The sequence below is a fragment of the Dromiciops gliroides genome, chromosome 1, assembly GCF_019393635.1.
Source record: "Dromiciops gliroides isolate mDroGli1 chromosome 1, mDroGli1.pri, whole genome shotgun sequence".
Lineage (NCBI taxonomy): Eukaryota > Metazoa > Chordata > Mammalia > Microbiotheria > Microbiotheriidae > Dromiciops > Dromiciops gliroides.
In genome coordinates, this window is record NC_057861.1 from 361190287 (window position 1) to 361210587 (window position 20301).

At 36.6% G+C, this 20301-nt stretch overlaps 1 protein-coding gene across 2 annotated transcripts in view; it reads right to left on the bottom strand.

Moving 5' to 3' along the window:
- RETREG1 (reticulophagy regulator 1) overlaps window positions 1–20301 on the bottom strand; it is a 166005-nt gene that overhangs the window by 47197 nt on the left and 98507 nt on the right. The window contains exon 1 of one of the 2 annotated variants that reach the window (XM_043982942.1): window positions 7494–8060. The exons of the other annotated variant lie outside the window; for it this stretch is intronic. Within the exon in view, the coding sequence (XP_043838877.1) occupies window positions 7494–7528 (35 nt within the window). The 5' untranslated portion in view covers window positions 7529–8060. Of the gene's footprint in view, window positions 1–7493; window positions 8061–20301 lie in introns of those variants that run through there. 2 annotated transcript variants of the gene reach the window in all.

The window sequence follows — 20301 nt, forward strand, 5'->3', positions numbered from 1 at the left end:
TACTGCTTGAACTTTCATTAAGAGGTCTACTTGTTCGACTTCTGCTCACAATTCCCAAGACCTTGGAAATCAAAAGAAAATTAGAAATAGAACATTAGAAAGGGGATTCCCAAAGGCAGACACACTAGCAGTACCAAGATGAAGCCCACAAAGGAGGAGACAAAAAGGTATTTTTTTAAAAAGGCATAAGAACTAAACCAGAAATAGAACACTGTGGTATGTTTGTACAAGGAGGTGGTCCAGTCACGCAATGAGAGGTAAGAATGCCAGATGCTCAGCCATGCTCTACTGCTACTCTCAATATGTGACAAGCCCTACAGAAAGGCCTCCAGAATACTGGTTGTATCTTCTGTAGAGGATCTATAGGAGAAACCTAGACAAAAAGAGCACAGAATCAGAAGGTATAGATGGGTTGCCATCTGCATGGTGGTCTGGCTACACTTAGCCAGTGGGTTTGGATTCGGAAAGGAAGGAGAGGTACCTGTAAATACCAACCACCACAAAGACTTATTAGCCTTATTAGCAAGGAAATTTATAGGGGCGAGAATGACTGGGCAGTGCAGACCAGCTTCACAGCAGGGTACAAACACACAGGCATGCACACAAGCAGTAATCAAGGGGAGTTGAGAGGATTGTGGTCCGAGTAGCAGGACAGAAAGCATTCATCCCCAGCAGGCTACAAGGATCTTTCTTCCCATGTCCCACCAGAGTTGAGCTGTCTCCAGATGAAGAGTGGCCCTACCCTGCCGCAGCTTGTGCTCACAAGGCCCTCACAGGGGCTAATCAGGAAAGCAGCAGCCCCAGCTTGAATGATATCAGCATTCTTGCCAGGCCCTTAAAGGGCCTGCTTAAAGCAGAAGTCTAGGGCTTGCTCCCAAATCACATGGATGAAGGGGGTGGCCATTTTGATGAGACGACAACATTATGACTCTTTTGAAGTATTTAAGCATTGAAGTAAATTGAACTGAGCCAAAGATAATGCATTTATTAAGTGCTATGTGTCAGGCACAGTTTAAAAAAACAAAACTTAGGGGGCAGCTAGATGGCGCAGTGGTTAAAGCACCGGCCCTGGATTCAGGAGTACCTGAGTTCAAATCCGGCCTCAGACACTTGACACTTACTAGCTGTGTGACCGTGGGCAAGTCACTTAACCCCCATTGCCTAAAAAAACAAAACAAAACAAAAAACAAAACAAACTTAGTTTATCCAGTGATTAGGATCATAGTTACAGAGCCAGAAGGGAACTCAGTTCAATTCTATTGTAGGGAAAGTGTCAAATGTGAGATACATTGATAGATATACACATATATGTGGATACATAAAATGTACATGTAGATGAGAAAATAAAAAGGCAGATGATGCTGAGATCTAGTTCAATCCCTTCATTTTACAGATTAAGAATAATAAGGGAGGAAGGGATTTGCCCAAGATCACACAATAAAGTGATAGGATTTGAACTCAGGTCTCCTGAGTCCAAACCCTTTTTCCACTATGTCATGTTGCCACCCAAAGGTTGAAGAAACTGGCATGACACTATAATGGAATATTATTGAACCATAAATAGTGATGAATAAATACAACTATGGAGGCAACACATGAGGTTGCTGCTGTTTCTGCTGCTGCTAAGAGTTGGCATTTATATAGTGCTTTAAGATTTACAAAACACTTTATAAATATTATCTCATTTCATGCTCACAACAACTCTAGGAAGTAGGTGTTATTATTATTCCAATTTTAAATATAGAGAAACTGAGGTAAATACTAGTTAAATGACCTGTCCAGAATCACACAGCTATTAAGTTTCCGAGGCTGGATTTGAGCCTGGATCTTCTTGATTCCATGTCCAGTACTCTATCTACTGTGCCACCCCAACTGCCTAAGAAAATGCACACTTGACAACTCAATTAAAAATAGTTAACTCAATAAAAGCATAAGTAATATTCTGAAGGTATAATAAAAAATAACAAAAAAGCTTCCTGTTCAAATATTTTTAAAATATCATTATATGCAATTGGGAAAAAATGGAAATAAAATTTATATTCAACCATAGGATAATGACTGAATAAATCACATTACATTAACATGATGCTAGAATACTATTAAGACTTATAAGAATGAAGATCTCAATAAAATATGGAAAGACTTTAATGAAATAATTCAAAATAAAAATTTCAGGGACCAGAACAACAGAGTATGTGCTAATTATGATCCCAAAAGAGAAACAAATAGCGAATGAGAATGACTGAACAAGGTAGAAAACCTGATGGGGACATTGAAAGAATAACTGAAAAGTTATGATTACTTTATTCATTGAAATGAATTATTTTAAATTTAACTAGTTGTTAAACAAACTTCAGTGGATATTTGGAAATTCAGTAATCAGTTTTTAATATAGAAAGTTTCTAGACCTGAGTTTTCATTGGCTGAGCGAAATCTCACATGTAGAATCTCCCCCTCTATCACTAAAACATTCAGTTTTTTAAAAAATATTTTCTTAAAAATCTGATGAGTTTATATAAACACACACACAAATCTCGAGTGAAGACACAGAAGTTAATTATTGTTATTATTATTGCTAATAATAGCTAACACTTACATGGCACTTTGATGTTTGCAATGTGCTTTTAAAATATTCTTTCATTTGATCTTTACAACAACCCTGGGAGATAGATGCTAATATTATCACCATTTTACAGATAAGGAAACCGAGGCAGGCCAAGGTTAAGTGACTTGTCAAACACATACACATTTTTCCCTTTACAACTTAAGTTTGTGGTTTATAATTTTATTATTATTTTTTATTGTTAATAGTAATTGATTTTTTATATTTTAAAATTATTATATTTTAAATCTCTCCAAAAAACTGGTATTTGTTTTTCACAAACAAATCTTAAATTTATAACTATTAACAAAGAAAACAGCAATATGTAATACCTTTTCTCTAGTCACCAACATTTTCCTCTTTAAACTCTAAATTCACACATTATCTTTTCAACTATAAACATAAAGTTAATATTTACATAAGAGCTAGAAAAGGCTTTAGAGATGATCTAATCTAATAACATTTATCCATGCTAAGGTCCAAATATACTGAACAAGACATTTACAAAATTTTGGAAATGAATTCATCTATTTGGGATTCCCAAGCTAAATTTGTTTGGTTGTTTTCACTCATGTCTGACACTTTGTGTCCCCATTTAAGGTTTTCTTGGGAGAGATACTTGAGTAGTTTGTCATTTCCTTTTCCAACTCATTTTAAAGATGAGGGAACTGAGTCAAAGTTAAGTGTCATGCCCAGAGTCACACAACCAGTAAGTGTCTGACGCTAGATTTGAACTCGGGAAGATGTCTTCCTGACTCAGGGCAGGCGCTCCTTCTACTTTGCCACCTAGCTCTTCCCCACCCACCTCCCACCCCAGTTAAATAAATTAATTTAATATGTTTTCTTTTTCCCTTCCACCTTTTTTGGGGGAGGGGGCTGAATCTGGAATTCCACAGATACAGGGAATACCCAGTGGGCAAATTCACTCTGCCAACAAAAATAAGCAGATTCTGGTCAACTTAAAGAGTTGTCTGGGGACTTTGAGGGCAAGGGAAACAAGAGGGCATTAAGTGACTTGTCAGCCTCAGTCAGAGATGAGGCTTGAACATGGGGCTTCCTGAAGCAGTTCTCTATCTACTACTTCACTGTACCTTTCTCTTTTTGTTTACTCCCTCCCTTCTTTACCAATTATCTCCTATTTTCCCCTAATTTGCTAATATATGGAGTAGTTTTCTGAAGGGCAGGGGGGTAAAGTGGGTTAGAGCCCTGGACTTGGAGTCAAGTTTTAATCCTGCCACAGATACTTACTATGGGACCTTGGACAAGTCATTTAACCTCTTTGTGCCTCAGTTTCCCAATTTTAAAAAATGGTAGGGATCTCTTCCTGCCCTATATTCTCCTGTAAAACCAGAATTCTGATATATCACTGCCCTAAAATCCAAAAGACTACATTAGATGAGACCCTTTTGGTACTTCAATAACTGGATCATACAAAAGGAGCCCAATAAATTTATTATCAATGACACTAGGTCCTTCTAAATAAAAAAGCACATAAAATTGAAGGTCAAGTGTTTTGGGACCTAATTCTTGATTTTACTGATGAGGGACAGTCTCATGCTGGGGTCTAAAATCTACATTATACACACCTACATATACCAAGAGTATCTTAAGATTTAGTGGCAAATAGTACGATCGAAATTAATACAATTCCCTTCTAGTAAATAGCTAACCCCAAATTCAAATTCAGGTTCCCCAATTTCAAATCCAGCACTTTTTCCACCAAGTAAAGCTAATCTCTTTAGTCTAGATGTGTTTTGACTCACGGTAATCCTACTATAATTATTACCCTGAATAACCCAGTACTACTTCAAGAACCAAGTGCATAATGAAGATTACCTGCAATTTAGTACAGGGAAATATGTGCTAGACTTGAAAGAGTTCCGAAAAAATTGGGTTCAAATCCCATCTTTGAAACTTACTAGGGATGTGACCATTGGCAAGTCACTTCACCTCTAGGTTGTACTTTCCTCAACCTGCAAAACTACCTCTCTAGAGCCTAATTCATTCACCAGGCCTTTGTGAAGATCAAATAAAAACACTGCTAGGTAAAGTGATTTGCAAACCTTAAATTGTTACATAAAAGCAACAGGAAAACAAAATGATTATAAAATTCCAACCAAACTTAAATAGTGTTAGCTTTATATGCAGAAATCCATAATTCTGTATACACAGAAATCTCCACCCTTAATCCCCATCATAGAAGCTGGGTAAACAGCAGCCAACTTACTCCCAAATTTATTAATATAATTTACTCTATATATAATATCAATTCTAAGCTCTGAAAGAACCATCCACTGGCAATATTCCTGTTGCCTATCCAGAGTGATTTTAATAATATTCTGAAGGTAAGACAATTACAGAGAATAGGAATGAGGGTGAGAAGGAGCAAATTTAAAGAAGGGGCAGCTAGGTTGTGCAGTGGATAAAGCACTGGCCTTGGATTCAGGAGGACCTGAGTTCAAATCCAGCCTCAGACACTTGACACTAGTTGTGTGACCCTGGGCAAGTCACTTAACCCTCATTGCCCCACAAAACAAAAAAACAAAACAAACAAACAAAAAAAAGAATCATGGAACTTTGGAACCTGAGAGACATTCATCATTTTCTAGGCCTGGAATAGCGAGGTAACCTTGCTGATGCTGAATTCATTATATCCCACAGACTAGCAAATGTTTGGATAGATTCTAAAGTAGATTATCATTTGAGGCCTTTTCTGCCCTAGATCCTACAAGAAACAAAATATTATAGGAGGTTCATTTAGGTCTTTATGTGACCAACTCTTTCCCTAAGGGTACAACGTTACTTAGCTCACCGGAATTTATGAAAAAGATAGGCTGTCCCATGGGAATCAAAGGGAGTTCTCTTTATGTAGTGAAATATATTATCTTTCCCTTCTGGTCATGTTTGAATTATAATCAAAATGTGTTACTTCAAAATAACTTCTCATTAACAACCAATTACTCTTTCATTTAAAAATGACAATGTTGTGACTCATGAAAACACTAGCTATTACACTGCTCCCCACACTGTCCTGGATCTAAAATTCTTTCAATTGTATGCTCATGCCCTCTAATAGTTACTTAAATACACTAGTATGGTGGCTAATTGTATAAGCTGCAGTATCAAATGTACTAAAGGTCCAAACGTGTCATCTCAAAGTCAAACCAGCTTTTACAATTCTCTGAAAAGGTTTTATAAAAAAATTTCTGAAATTATATTATGAAAAAAGAAACAGGAGAAGGGAATCATTTACCATCTTATATTCCTTCACCTAGCCATCCAATTCTAAAGTATAGACTTCTTAATATTGAATTCCACCCTGTCAGATATTTGAAAAGGTATCTCATTTATATATACTGAGTATTAGCCAAAGTTTCCTTTCAGCATATACTGGCATGCTGGTGTAATATTGAGGGGAGGGAGGGGAGCAAAAAGTGAAAGCTATATAGTTGAAAATGAAAGTTATTTAACCATATAAATTGATAATTTGATAAGCAACTTGCAAGCAGTCACATTTCCATTTAGCAACCTGAATCCAAACAATTATATTTCTTTTTTTAGGTCACAGGAAGAAAGTCTTTTATAAAAACAGATGATTTGAGAATCACTCCTGCTTAAAATAAGGCGGTTTCTGTTCATTTTTTTATACTGAAATCCATTTGCTCAGGTGAAAACTGTAATAAAGATATTTAATTTACCTGGTTAACATATTTATTTAAAACACTAACGCAGAATGTAAATGGAGAATTTAAATATGAATGGAAATTGTTGAACATGGGAAGAGAGTAGGATGATAATGTTGCCCAAAAAGTGGAAAGAAAAGAAAGGTGGTAAATGAATCATTTAAAAGAAAACATAGGGGCAGCTAGGTGGCACAGTGGATAGAGCACCGGCCCTGGAGTCAGGAGTACCTGGGTTCAAATCCGACCTTCAGACACTTAACACTTACTAGCTGTGTGACCTTGGGCAAGTCACTTAACCCTAATTGCCTCACTAAAAAAAAAAAAAATGGGGAGGGGGAATTAAGTTCCAAAGGAGACACAAATAAGGACAGCTTTGAAAGTTGTATGTTGAATTTAGAATATGCTCCCCAAAAAGTGACACAAAGAGATATGTATTAGAGATTTGTGGTTTCCTATCCAATCATCTTTTTTCTTTTCTACTTTGTATGTAAAAAAGGTTCTCTCTTTTGTGTGTATATGTTTAAGTGCAAAATTTTAAAAAGACAAAAAAAGAAACTGGCAAATATCACCAAATGATTGACATGTGGTTTTATTCCACCCACTCCTATAACTGGAGCACAATAAAACCTCAATATTGTTCATTAATGTAACGCTTATGATTATCAGAATGATATCTTTTAAAAGCATGAACTGTCATGAAAAGAAATTTTTAATATACAAAAACAAATAGCTTGATTTGAAATAAAATAATTTTAGCATTTTTAAGAAGTCCATAAGTATAAACAGGAAGTCATAACTAATAATGCAAAGTATTTTAGATTTCAAACAGGAATGATTTAAAGTTAAAACTCAGAAACCACAAGATTTCAATACTTATTTAATACTTAAATACTAAATTTAAATTTTTACATGGGGGACAGCAATTTCAACACTTTATTCTTTTTAAGATGGTAAAGTATGCCCATTTTTTCATCATGATATATAGAAATATTTACATTCTATCTTAGTCATACTAATGTATATTTCTGGGAATAGAAAACTAAATCTCTGCCTTTAATCTATATAAAAGTAAACTAACTGATCATTCTTTTAATGTCCTCATATTTATAGGTTTATCTAAACTTGATAACTATTTTTACTGATTACGTGTTAAATTAAAAATGATTCACCACCAAAAAAAACAAAAACAAAAAACTTATCAAGCATACCTTTCTCCTTGTCCAAAGTCCTCACTTTCAGGCATTTCAGTCCTTTAAAAAAATAAAGGAGATACAACTCCTGCACTTCTGTAGCAAGGTAATTATTCCAAATGATAGACTCTTTTCAACTCTGGAGCTAAATATGTCAGTAGGAAAAATACCCGGGCAGAGTTCTTCCCCCTTTGGAGAACAGTGCACCCAGCTCCTCCAGTCAGTGTTTACACACTTCCTGCTGGTCCTGAATGAAGCTCCCAGGCCTGTCTTTGTTATTGGCCCCTACTATAAATAAACAGGTCTGTCACCTCTTACTCTAAGTACCATGACAGGCAGCTGGGGAGCAAGGGCAGCTCAGCTGCCAAGCATTTTTCCTCAGTCTTATGAGGAGGCATCACCACCCAGTTATTAACCTTTATTTGGATGACTTCACAGAGGCCTGTTCCTTTTCTTTGCTTCTTTCTTTCTTTCTTTCTTTTTTTTTTCCTAAGTGTGGCAGGGCACCGAGCCCTAAGAACAGACACACCACAGGTGATCTTAAACTTCAGCACAGACTATCCAATCTCGTATGCCTCAAGTCAAATCAGGGAGTTTGGAAGCAAAAGGTGTTGTAACTGTGATAGTACCTAGTAATGTTTGCTCGATGTCACAACCGATCACTTGGCAAAAATGTAGCTGGAGTTGATTTTTCCCCCCTCTTACTCCAAGAAATGTCATCACTGTACACGGGCATTTCTTTAGAGGACAGTGTCAGTTATTTTTCCAAGAAAAATTTACCACAGCAGTATCAGCACCTGAGCTTTCTAATTCACATAAGAGTATATGCTTTGGGGCGGCTAGGTGGCGCAGTGGATAAAGCACCGGCCTTGGATTCAGGAGTTCCTGAGTTCAAATCTGGCCTCAGACACTTGACACTTACTAGCTGTGTGACCTTGGGCAAGTCACTTAACCCCCACTGCCCCGCAGAAAAAAAAAAAAAGAGTATATGCTTTGTTTGTTAATCAAGACAAAATGGTTTCCAGTAAAGCCTTCTATGACACCAGCAAAGGGCCAAGTTGTAAGTCTGAAATATTTTTGAAATCCATTACTGACCCCCCAACACCACTCCCATGACACTTGCTTGTCAAAATTTTGAAGAGCAGGGCAAAACAATTTCAACCTGTATGTTTCAACTTTTATTTACCAAAAAGGATAAACACATAGATAAATGATAGGTTAGAGAGGATGAGACAGATATACAAACACATTTTTTTAACTGGCCTAGAAATATCATATTTAAGCTATCTGACCAAAATAGCATAATCAAGGCTAAGATTTGGAACTGCTAAATCACTAATAATTAGAGAAATGCGAAGTAAAACAACTCTGAGGTATGACCTCATACCCATCAGATTGGCTGACATGACAGAAAAGGAAAATGACAAATGCTGGAGGGGATGTGGAAAAATTGGTACTAATAGGTGCTGCTGGGGGAGGGATATAAGTGGTGGCAAAATCTTTAGAGCTGGAAATAAAGCCTAGTGGGGAATTAAGCATGACTGGTCTGGGCCTGCACCCAAAATGGAGACTCCCAAAGGAAAGCAACAATGGGAGAAGGAGAACCCTAGCTTGACAGAAGGATGAGATGGTTTCAGGTGCTGAAAGAAGTTCCAAGGAAAAACGATTACTCCTGGGTCCTATCCCCTAAACTTAGGGTCCAAATTTATCAAGTCCTTTCTAGCTGTGCCAATTATATTTTCAAATATTTTATACATTAAATGATTATGTATGTCTTTAAAGCTTATAATATTTTCTGTTATCATGCTATTGAACTCAATAGAACCTGTACCTGCATTTTAATGGTCAATGAAGGGATTCCTATGCTCCAGTAGGATGCATGAACCACGTATATTATGATCCCGTGATGCAACCAGAAATGCTCTCATTCACCTTTCCCTGAAATCTTAAATCACTTCCTGTCCCCAGGAATTAAATTCAAGGGAGATGTTGGTAGTAATTTCTAAGGTGTTAAAAAAGTGGCAAGGAAGAAAAGTAAGAGGAAGTGGGCATTATAGCTATCTTCAAGTATTTAAAGAGCTCTTATAGTAAGAAGAGGGATTAAATAGCTTCTTCATTTTAGCCCCCAACAGCAGAATTAGGAACAATGAGAACTTATACAGAGATTTTCAAAAAATGTTTTTCTAACGATTAGAGCTATCCCAAAGTGAAATGGGTTGGCTTGGGAGGGTATGGGTTTCCCTCTCACTAGAGGTCTTCAGGGAATGGTCAAATGATCTCTTGTATGAGTTGAACTAGCTGCCCTATAGAGTACTTTTAGATTTTGTGATGTCTTAAATAACAACAACTGGGTACTTGGCCTTTATAGAAATTTTATGGGTATTATATAAATGTATAATACAGTGATATACGTATACATGAATACTGTATTATATCTCTATTAATATTATGTATCATTATATATTATTACAATATATAATGTATATATTCTTGAACCACAAGTACAAGAGATGATTTTTCTCCCCTGATCTTTTGGGCTCTTTTTTTCTTAGATCAAAAACAGTAAAGAGAAAGAAATTCAGAATTCTGAAATTTCAGCCTAAAGTACAATTTCTATAAAAGTAGAATTCAGAGAATCACAGAATCATGGGATTTGAGAGTTAGCAGTGACTTCAGCAGCCATCTAGTCCAATCTGTACCCAAAGGTTATTCTTCTTATAGAATACACTTGTCAGGTGACCACTGAGCCTTCCCTTGAAGGCCTCCAGTGACGGAAGACGCATTTATTTTGGAAAAGCTCCCAATTGATAGGAAGTTTTTCCTTACAGAGGATTTAGATTAGACAACCCCCATGCATTGTTTCTACTTCTGTCATCTAAAGCCATCACACTCCTTCAAATACTTAAAACAGCCATTATGCCCCATGCAGCTATCCAACCAGTCTTCTCTTCAGTTAAAAATCCCCATTTCCTTCAACCCATCAATCTTCATAGAACATGTTCTTGTCGATCTTAATAACATCCTAGCGCCCACCTCTGCACACTCCCCAGCTTATCAGTGTTCTTCCCAGAATACTGCATACAGAACTAAATGTCATATGCCAGATGCCATGTTCCCACAGCAGGTGCTATTTGTTGCTTGAATCAGTTCTAGATTAGAAGTTCCCCTAATGGTTCATCCAACTTTGAAAGATGAAACTAAGGAAAAAATAATACCTATCCTGCTTTTTGTAGAGAAAGTTATAGATTTCAGGATAATTGAAGCACCCCATGAAAACTACATCATATCTCCAGAGCAAAGATGATATGGAGTACACCCTGATGGCAACATTACTCCCGTTCTGCTTCTGATGGTCTTCAACAAATTTCTTCCCATCCTGCCTCTCTCTACTCAAACACCTGGAATTATTCATATATTAATATACAATACTACTCCATCCCACCACCCCTTTATATACAATTACTATATCTTTAGACAGATTGTTTTGGCTAGCTCAAATGATACAGTATGCTATCATACCAAGCTTTTAATCTTAGGGTGATAAGTTTAAACCTCATGTTAAGTACTCATCACAATAATTAACATGTATATGGCATTTTAAAGTGTGTGAAGTGCTTCACATACATAATCTTATATGATACCCACAGCAACCCAGTGAGGTAGTTACATTGGATATTATTATTACCATTGTATGAATGGAGAAACTGAGGCCTAAAGAGGTTAAATGATCTGCCCATGATCACACAACACTATAAGTGCTAGAGGCACAGCTCAAACACAGGTCTTGCTGACCATGTCCAGTGCTCTATTACACCTCTCTTACTAGATTCTTATATTTCACTATCTGTCTCACAGAGTTGTTGCAAGGAAAAGCTTTGTTTACTGTAAAGTGCTATATAACTGTAAGCTGCAAACATTATACAAAGATTCAAAGAAACAACCAGTTTGCACAAAACACTGTACAACAACTGGGGGCAGGCACATTTTGGCTACCATGGCATCTTGTTTCAAACAGTTGTAAGGTCTTTCAGATGCTGACACAACTTTTACCTGCCTAAAGTTATCAACATGGTGCTCCTCACTGCCCACACAAACTAGTTTGAGAAGCCAGTCCTAAATCTAAGGATGAGATGTGTTTAAACAACTAGTTTATCTGTTTTAATTAGAGATCCTGAGATTCAAAGATGAAAGAGACCTTAGAAATCACCTGATCTAAAATAAGAGAAAACAGAGACCTACAGAGATGACCTAGGCCCAAGGTCATTCAGGTCAAAAGTGAAAGAGCTAGAATTCAAACTTGTGCCTTTAGGCTCCAAATCCAAGATCCTTTCTCTATTCCAACACATAATGGAAGTTTTATTTCATGATTATGATTTCACCAACAAGGCTATTTATCAGGAACAGTTTATTGATATTTGTTGAATATTTAATGAAGAATTGGAAGAACTCAGGACATTTAGCAGGCAAAAGAGTAGGATGGGAGAAGCATAATAGCTGTCTTCAAAAATCTCAATGTAAAGCTCAGCATCGAGGGCAGAATTCACGACAATTAGGGGAAGTTATAAGAGACTCAATGTAAAGAAGAATCTTCTAATATTAATGAGAAATTTTCAAGAATGCTGTAAGCAGGATGACAAGAGTCACAAGTTTCCTTTAACTGGAAAAGATTTCAGCCAGGGATAGTTAAACCAACAATTTGTCAGGAACTTTACAAACAGTTCCTGCATGGGAAAGAAGATTGGATTAGATCTATTTCAATTCAATTCGATTAATAGTTCATTAAGTGCTTACTATGTGCAAGGCTTTGTGCTGGGTGATACAAAGATGCAGAACACCACAACCTTATGGGGTAAGGATGGATAAACTGATGGCAAAAAGAACAATTGATAACTTTAGGACCACAGCATACATATATACAAATTAATCAAACCTGCTCATTTTAAAGATAGGGAAACTGAGGTCCCAAAAGGTTGACCAGTAAAGTTCTTTCCAATTCTAAAACCCCATGATTCTACTTTTACTAAATTGAAAGGTCTATACTTACTACTCATAGTTTTCACAGTTCAATGACTCAGCAAAAAGGGAACATTTTCTTATACCCAGTTTTATGTTATAACACAGGTTTTGTGAGAACAGGAATTTAGCAACCAAATGAATGGAGCAACGCTGTTAAGTGACCCCTAAGCTTTAGTTCTAATACAATGGTAAACAGGGCAATTATTGACTATTTTACTTATGCCCCCCCCCACACACAAATTAAATTCTCACTTAGTTTTAATTGCTCCAGGATAACAAGGATGCTGACAGAGTCTGACAATTGGACATGTACTTCCCTCCAATGAACTGTAAATTTAGGTGTGTAGCAGTATGACCCCCAAATAAGCACTGAAGATTACTTTCTAAAGCCTAAATATAATTGCATAACTACTTATAAGGTCACTCTGCCACCAAGAAGTGACTCAGCATTGAGGAGAATCTGATTTTTTAACATAGAAGGTCTGTTTTCTTTGGGATTTGTTTTATGGCTGACTCATTTATTAACTGATATTATGCAAATATTTCCTTAGGAAATCAGATAAGCACAAGCTGTGTGTAAATGATTATCTGAGACAAGGGTCTGGATGTCTTTCCATCACTCCAGGTCTTAGATGATAACAAGCAGAGCATCTTATAAATTCAAGCATGAATACTATGATAACCAAATCACCAATATGTATTTACTAAGAGATTAATTCCATAAGCTCCATTCGGGAAGTACTCTTGAGGCCACAGATCTGTAGGTAAGAGATAAGGACATGTAGTATTAAATTAATCATTTTTAATATGAGAGCTAACCATGATGTTATTTTAGTACTTTTAAAAATACTGATTAGGCCTAGTTTTTCATTTTAAAATTTTATATCAGGACCAAAAGTCAGGATTAACTAATTTCTTCAAAACTTGACTGCTTCTCTTATGTGACAGAGACCATACATTCCCCAGGAGGGGAGAAGAGAATCCTCTGACTCTCTTTGACATTCTCCTTTTCACACACTTGGCATCCTCAGGGATAGTCCTACATGAAAGTGGAGGGGAGCCCAAATCATCCCATCTCAATTTCTACTCCAGTCATGTTTCCTTTGGACTGTACCCTCTGTGCAACTGATACGCTTTGCTTAAATACAGAGACCAGTGACTTCTTAGCCATATAAACTTCAGTTGGCAAAACCCAAGTTTTATTGGGAGATTAAACTCTATTTTATATTGCTATGAAGAACATAGGGAGTAGTTTATATAAGATTCTATATGAGATATATATGTTTGACTTCTTTGGGGGGAGGGGAGAATGGTACCTCATTTTCCAAAAATATATATGATGAAATAATCTCTTTGGTTTACTGATCTATGTTGCTAAATAGAAAGAATGTGGAAATACATTTCATTTCTTTTCTTCTCTTAGAATTTCTGACATTTATATTTACAAATTTAATTGATGTTTATATTTTAACTAGTTGTGACAGCCATGAAGGTAGACCAACATTGTTAACCAAACGTGTTATTATATACCACTGTAACCGACCTAGAAATATTAAAAAATCTGTGCCTTCTTCAAGGATTAGGGGAGGAAGGGATTAAGCACAAGGTTAAATTTACTAACAAAAATTCATACAGGTATAATGAGGGCTTTTAAAGGGAGAGTTTAGCTAAAATTATATCATTATAAAAAGGCTGAGCTGACTGTGTCTGTGAGAAAGTCAGTGGCTTGATGACAAAAATAGGTAAACTTTAAAAATCAAGTATTTTCACACCTTTCCATCTTCTCATAACAAAAAAAGAAAAGAATAATATACCAAGTAAAGACAGAAATCTGACTTCTGCTTAAATTTTGGACACTTCTGTCCCAAGTGGTAAATATAGGTCAAATCTTTCCTCTTATGTGTGATAAGCTCTATAACACACACACACTGCCATATGCCATTCACTAGGCAAAAACAGAGAATATGACAGCTCAAAGAAATCTGTCATCTAACTTTAATCTTCATCTTACAGAAGAAGAAACTGAGGCCCACTTTGAGAGGTAAAGTTGTTTCTCTGTGTCTGGCATGTAAACAAATTACTATGTCTGACCTTTTCCCCTGGAGATTTGCCCACCTGTAAACACAAATATCTATCCCAGAAACATGCAGACTTTTGTTTCCCATCTTCTCTATCCTTTCTTCTCACCCAATTACAGACTCTAGTGATCAGATTCCTCATCTGGGGTTGGACATTGTGTGAACAGAGGATGATTTAGGTGGGAAGCTGTTGGAAAGCAACATACTTCAGCATCAGGATGCTGTCCAGAAACTAGAAAAGAAGTCAGAACAAATCAAGCAGGACAGAGAACTACGAAGCAGAGCAGAATCCCTACTGGACAGTAAAGAGGGGAGAACTCTGAATCAGAGAGGGTTGAAAGGACTTAGGCTTTGATTTCTACTCAATGAAATGAGGATGAAGGAGTCCGTGTGAATGGGTTTTTGTTGTTGTTCAGTCATGTCCAACTCTCTCTTTTCTTTCTTTTCTTTTCTTTTCTTTTCTTTTCTTTTCTTTTCTTTTCTTTCTTTTTTGCAGGGCAACGGGGGTTAAGTGACTTGTCCAGGGTCACACAGCTAGTAAGTGTCAAGTGTCTGATGTCAGATTTGAACTCGGGTCCTCCTGAATCCAGAGCCGGTGCTTTATCCACTGCACCACCTCGCTGCCCCACATGTCCGATTCTTTCTAACCCCATTTGGGATTTTCTTGGCAAAGATACTGAAATGGTTTGCCATTTCCTTCTCCAGCTCATTTTACAGATGAGGAACTGAGGCAAATTGGGTTAAGTGACTTGCCCAGGATCACACAGCTAGTAGGTGTCTGAGGCCAGATTTGAACTCGGGAAGTTGAGTCTTCCTGACTCCAGTCCTAGTACTCTATCCATTGAATCACCTACCTGCCAATATAAACATGAGTAAAGGTGAAAAATTTAAGGGAGAGGGACACCAGATACCAGAGAAGTCCATTGCTAAAGACAAATTACACAAGGCAGAGAACCTGTAGGAGATGTATCATCACAATCCAGGTGAGCCCTATTTGAATTCTACCTCTGGACAGGTGTAAAGTTTCATTGTTTTCTTTGTGCTGCATCTCTTTGACATTGGACCTATTTCCTTATATAGACTGAGTTCAGTAAAAACTACTAGAATGTTTCTAATTGACATAGTCCTTTACTTCAAATTTCTGAGAATAGTCTCTGGGATTTCTTATGTCCTGGGTGAGATTAAAACAACAAAGTAAATATGAATTTGATTTCATGGGCAGGTGTGCTGAATGGAGACATGAAGGGTCAAAACTGGAGGCTAATCTGTATGGAAGCAGATGGATGCTGAGTTGGGGAGCTAGAGGAGCCCAAAGCAGGGGTCAAAGAGCATCTAGAAAGACAGGGAAGGTGGATCTGGCCCCCTACCACATAGGGCTAAAGTGCCAGACTGGTAAAGGGCCCTTAAACAAATGCTATCCCATCAGTGTGCATATATCACTTATTTTGCTGTTTCATTAAACTTTTTTGCTATTGAAATGAATGTGTATTATTTTAATTTCTTTATCATGTTTAGAAATTATGTCTGGAATGCAGTAACATGTACATATAAAAAAGTCAAAATGTAAACCATTAAAATTAAATACCTTTTACCGGTTCAGTTTTGAAACACTATTGGATAGGTCATTAGAGAAGATGAATAGGACTATGACAATGGGTTAAGGGCAAAGAGGGCATTCAGGAAATATTTTGAAGAACAATTAGACAAAAAGTTTAATGAGCAGAGGAAAATCTCCTATGAAAACAGTAAGTATGCCTTTATTTTACATTTTGCCTTGCCATTATGTATCAATGACTTCTTACATCTGCTGTGTCCTTAATTTTCTAAAGCCATTTTTGTTCATATCTTTATACATCTTTATTGTTGCAGAAACCTGGCATCCAAGAACTGTCCTTCATATTCCTCTAAATTGCCAGTATCTGATAGAAAAGGGGGAAAAGGGGGGGGGCAGCTAGGTAGCACAGTGGATAAAGCACTGGCCCTGGATTCAGGAGGACCTGAGTTCAAATCTGGCCTCAGATACTTGACACTTGCTAGCTGTGTATCCTTGGACAAATCACTTAACCTTCTTTGCCCCACCAGAAAAAAAGAAGAAGAAGAAGAAGAGGTGGGGCAAATCACTTAACCTTTGCCCCACCAAAAAAAAAAAGAAGAAGAAGAGGTGGGGGAAGGAAAAGGATAAAGCAGCTTTAAAGGGAAAAATAAAAATTCTGTTACCTCCATGTTTTTTGTGGGGGGTTGCTAGATGCTTTTGAACAAGAAATTCCTTTCAGAAATACATCCTCATGTCAAATTTAAGTAGGCTTGAAGCTTAGTAAAAACGAGAAATCATATACTTGGTTATCAGAATGAGGAGTAAAGTACTATAGTTATAAAAGATCTGAGAGAGATTTCTTTTCCTAGTTTTCTCTGAGATCTAGGTAAAGGCACTTTTCCTCTCTATTTATCAGTGCACCTCAATAGTGTGTTACAAATTAACATGAGTAACATTAAATGTCATTAGGTAAATAAATCCTTTTGTTTATACTGGTTAGTTTTGATTTAATAAAAACGTTTTCCTCTCACCCACCTAATTTGGAAATATTCATCTTGACTGCCCTATTTCTATTGAGGTACAAAAAAGAAATTTTCAAAATATCACAGGGAGAAAACTTACCCAACTGCTTCCAGAATGCTATTTAGCAAATACAAAGTTAAATTCCTCTCTCTGATCAGAATCTCTAGGCCACCCACCACCTTTGCCATAGACAGATTCTTTCAGAACTTAGAACTTTCTCAACGCTGAGCCTTCTTTATTCTTGCCATAAGCCAGAAGTGTCAAACATGCTGCTGGGGGGTGGGGGCCGGCACATGTGGCCTGTAACACTCTCCAAGTTCTGCAGGAAGCAGATTAAAATGTAACTGGGAAATATTTAACAAAATAAATGAAAATATGATAAAGCATGGACAAAATTACATTTTAAAACTAAGTCAATATGTGGTCTGTAAGGGTCCTTATGAACAGATGAGTGGCCCACATTTCTATTTGAGTTTGATACCACTGACCAAGCCCCTAAACCCTCCTCTCTATTCTCCTAGTGCATCGCCAGCTGTTCCGATCTCACTCTTCCTCCTTCAAACCTCGACCCTATGGTTAGCCATGTCAACTGCTTCATCTACTTTTGAATACTTTGCCCACATGTCTTTCTACTGTTCATACACTAATCATTAACAGTGGATCAACCTCAATTATTCACCTCTTTTTTCTACTCAGAGAATCCCAGAAAATTGTTAGATGAAGTTAGAAAAGCATGAGAATCAGGTCCACTACACATCTGTTATCTGATTTCAACTAGGTCCTCACTACAGCAAAGAAATCTTTTTATTCACCTCCTGTTAATACCCAACCATATTCCCAGTGATGACAGAAGATCCAAGTCTTTTTCCCTCTCTTCAAGCCTCAAAATATACCTACACTGCCCTCTCTCTTACATGATGAAGCCCCCCCCCCCCCGCCCCCTGCTTTTACTTTACTGAAAGGGCTGAGAAAATCCAACATGACCTCCTGGATAATCTACTTGCCTCACCTTAAAACTATCTACCTATTTGCCAATTCTTTCCTTCTTTTGTTTAATTTCATTGCAATTATCAAACATTATTAAACACACCTTTTCAAAAGTCAAAAGTGCAACTTCCTGCAAGAGTTCTTTCCTAACCCCTTCCCAATTGCTAATCCTTCCTCTGCAAATTACTTTGTGTGTATAATATACATATACATGTATGTGCATGTAGATTTTTATGTGTATTTTTGTGTCACATAAAGTTTGCATTTGTATATGTTGTTTCCATGGTAGAATAAAGCACCTAAAGGGAAGGGAATGTTTTATTTTCTCTTTAGCTCTTAGCACAGTCTTGCACAAAATGGGAGCTGTTGCTGGTTTTGGTTTTGGTGACGCAATTGGTGTTAAGTGACTTGCCCAGGGTCACACAGCTAGTAAGTGTCAAGTGTCTGAGGCCTCATTTGAACTCAGGTCCTCCTGACTCCAGGGCCAGTGCTCTATCCACTGTGCCACCTAGCTACCCTGGGAGCTTTTTTCCATCAATCAATAAGGTTTAATTAACTATTTGCCAGGAATTGTGCTAAGTGCTAGAGATACAAAGATTTTTTTTTAAGTTTTTACCTTCATGGAATTTGCATTTTACTATCAATATATGAATAACACATGATATACATATATGCACATACATTTATATAATATGGCTTTAACTGGGTGCTTTTACTTTTCAGGGGATATGATTTGACATTCTTGGTGTATACAAATTTTTATAAAATTATATTACTATATATATTTATTCTCTTTGATTATACAAATATTTACCCTATGTACTCAACCAAAAATAACTTTGTTAAAAGTCATAGTGATTAATGACTTATAGCAGATGGGTTAAATGCTTATACTCCCACACTTCCCCCCCCCAAAAAACTTTTTAAAATGTGAATTTTAAAATGTAAAAATAAAATCATTAAGTATGTAGAAAGCATGCCCAAACTAGTAACCTAAGAGAAAAGAACTTTTAGTGGTGTTTTCTAGAACTCAACCTTATCTAGTTGAGGAATGGGGGAAGTTGTTTTTATTGCATTTGGCTTAATCTTCGGAAAAGGTTGCAGGCTTTAATTAGCAGCTTGATTCTTTGCAGTTAAGATAAATATTGTGTTGCTATGACTGAAATCATCCTGTGCCATGTAGGTCATCTTCTCATATTATTAGCCTCTTATCATATCATGTGCAAATCAAACTAGCAGCAGTAGGTGCTAATATGGAAATTCAACCTGTCAAAACATTGTTTTCCTATATCACAACTGGATTTAATATAATAAAAATATCTAGGCAGAAGATACATAGATCCAGTCTGACATCACAAATTCCTAAAGGCTGTTAAAATTTCACTTTCAATCATCTATTTTTAAAACTTTTAATAACTTAGATAAGTCATTTCAAATTATAACTTTAGTTATATTAATCTACCAATTATACTAATATTTTTAATGTAAACCTATGGCAAAGAGACTACATAACACAGTGGACGGAGAGGTGGCCTCAAAGTCTTCATTTAAGTCCCACACTTGACACATATTTGACTAGGAAGTCGCTCAGCCTTTCAGTGATTCAAGCAAATCTCTAAGACTATAAATTGTAGAGAAAGCACTGACTTTTTTTCATTAGAGGAAGCTTCCTCTTGCAGGAGGTTCCTAAACCAGTGAAACCACAGGCCTATCTATCCCTATACCTAATTTAAGTTATACATGTGTAACTGAAAGCTGAAGACAAGTATAAAGCATGACTTATTTCTGAGTAAAAGATTTAGGAACTCAGCTTTTTCCCCACTCTCATTCATCCTGAATATTGCTTCTATATTAATTCTTTTTTATCATAAAGTATTTTGTTATTGTATAGTTACATGTAGAGATAGTTTTCAACATTTATTTTTATAAGATTTCTAGTTCCAAATTTTTCTTTCTCCCTCTCTCCCTTCCCTCCCCCTTCCCCAAGACAGTAAGCAATCTGATATAGGTTATATATGTGCAATCACATTAAACATATTTCTGCATTAGACATATTATGAGAGAAGAATCAGAGCAAAAAGGAAAAACCTCAAAAAAGAAAAAAAGAGAAAAAAAGTAGAAACAGTACAGGTCAATATGCATATAGATTCCACCGTTCTTTTTTCTGGATTTGGAGAGCATTTTCCAT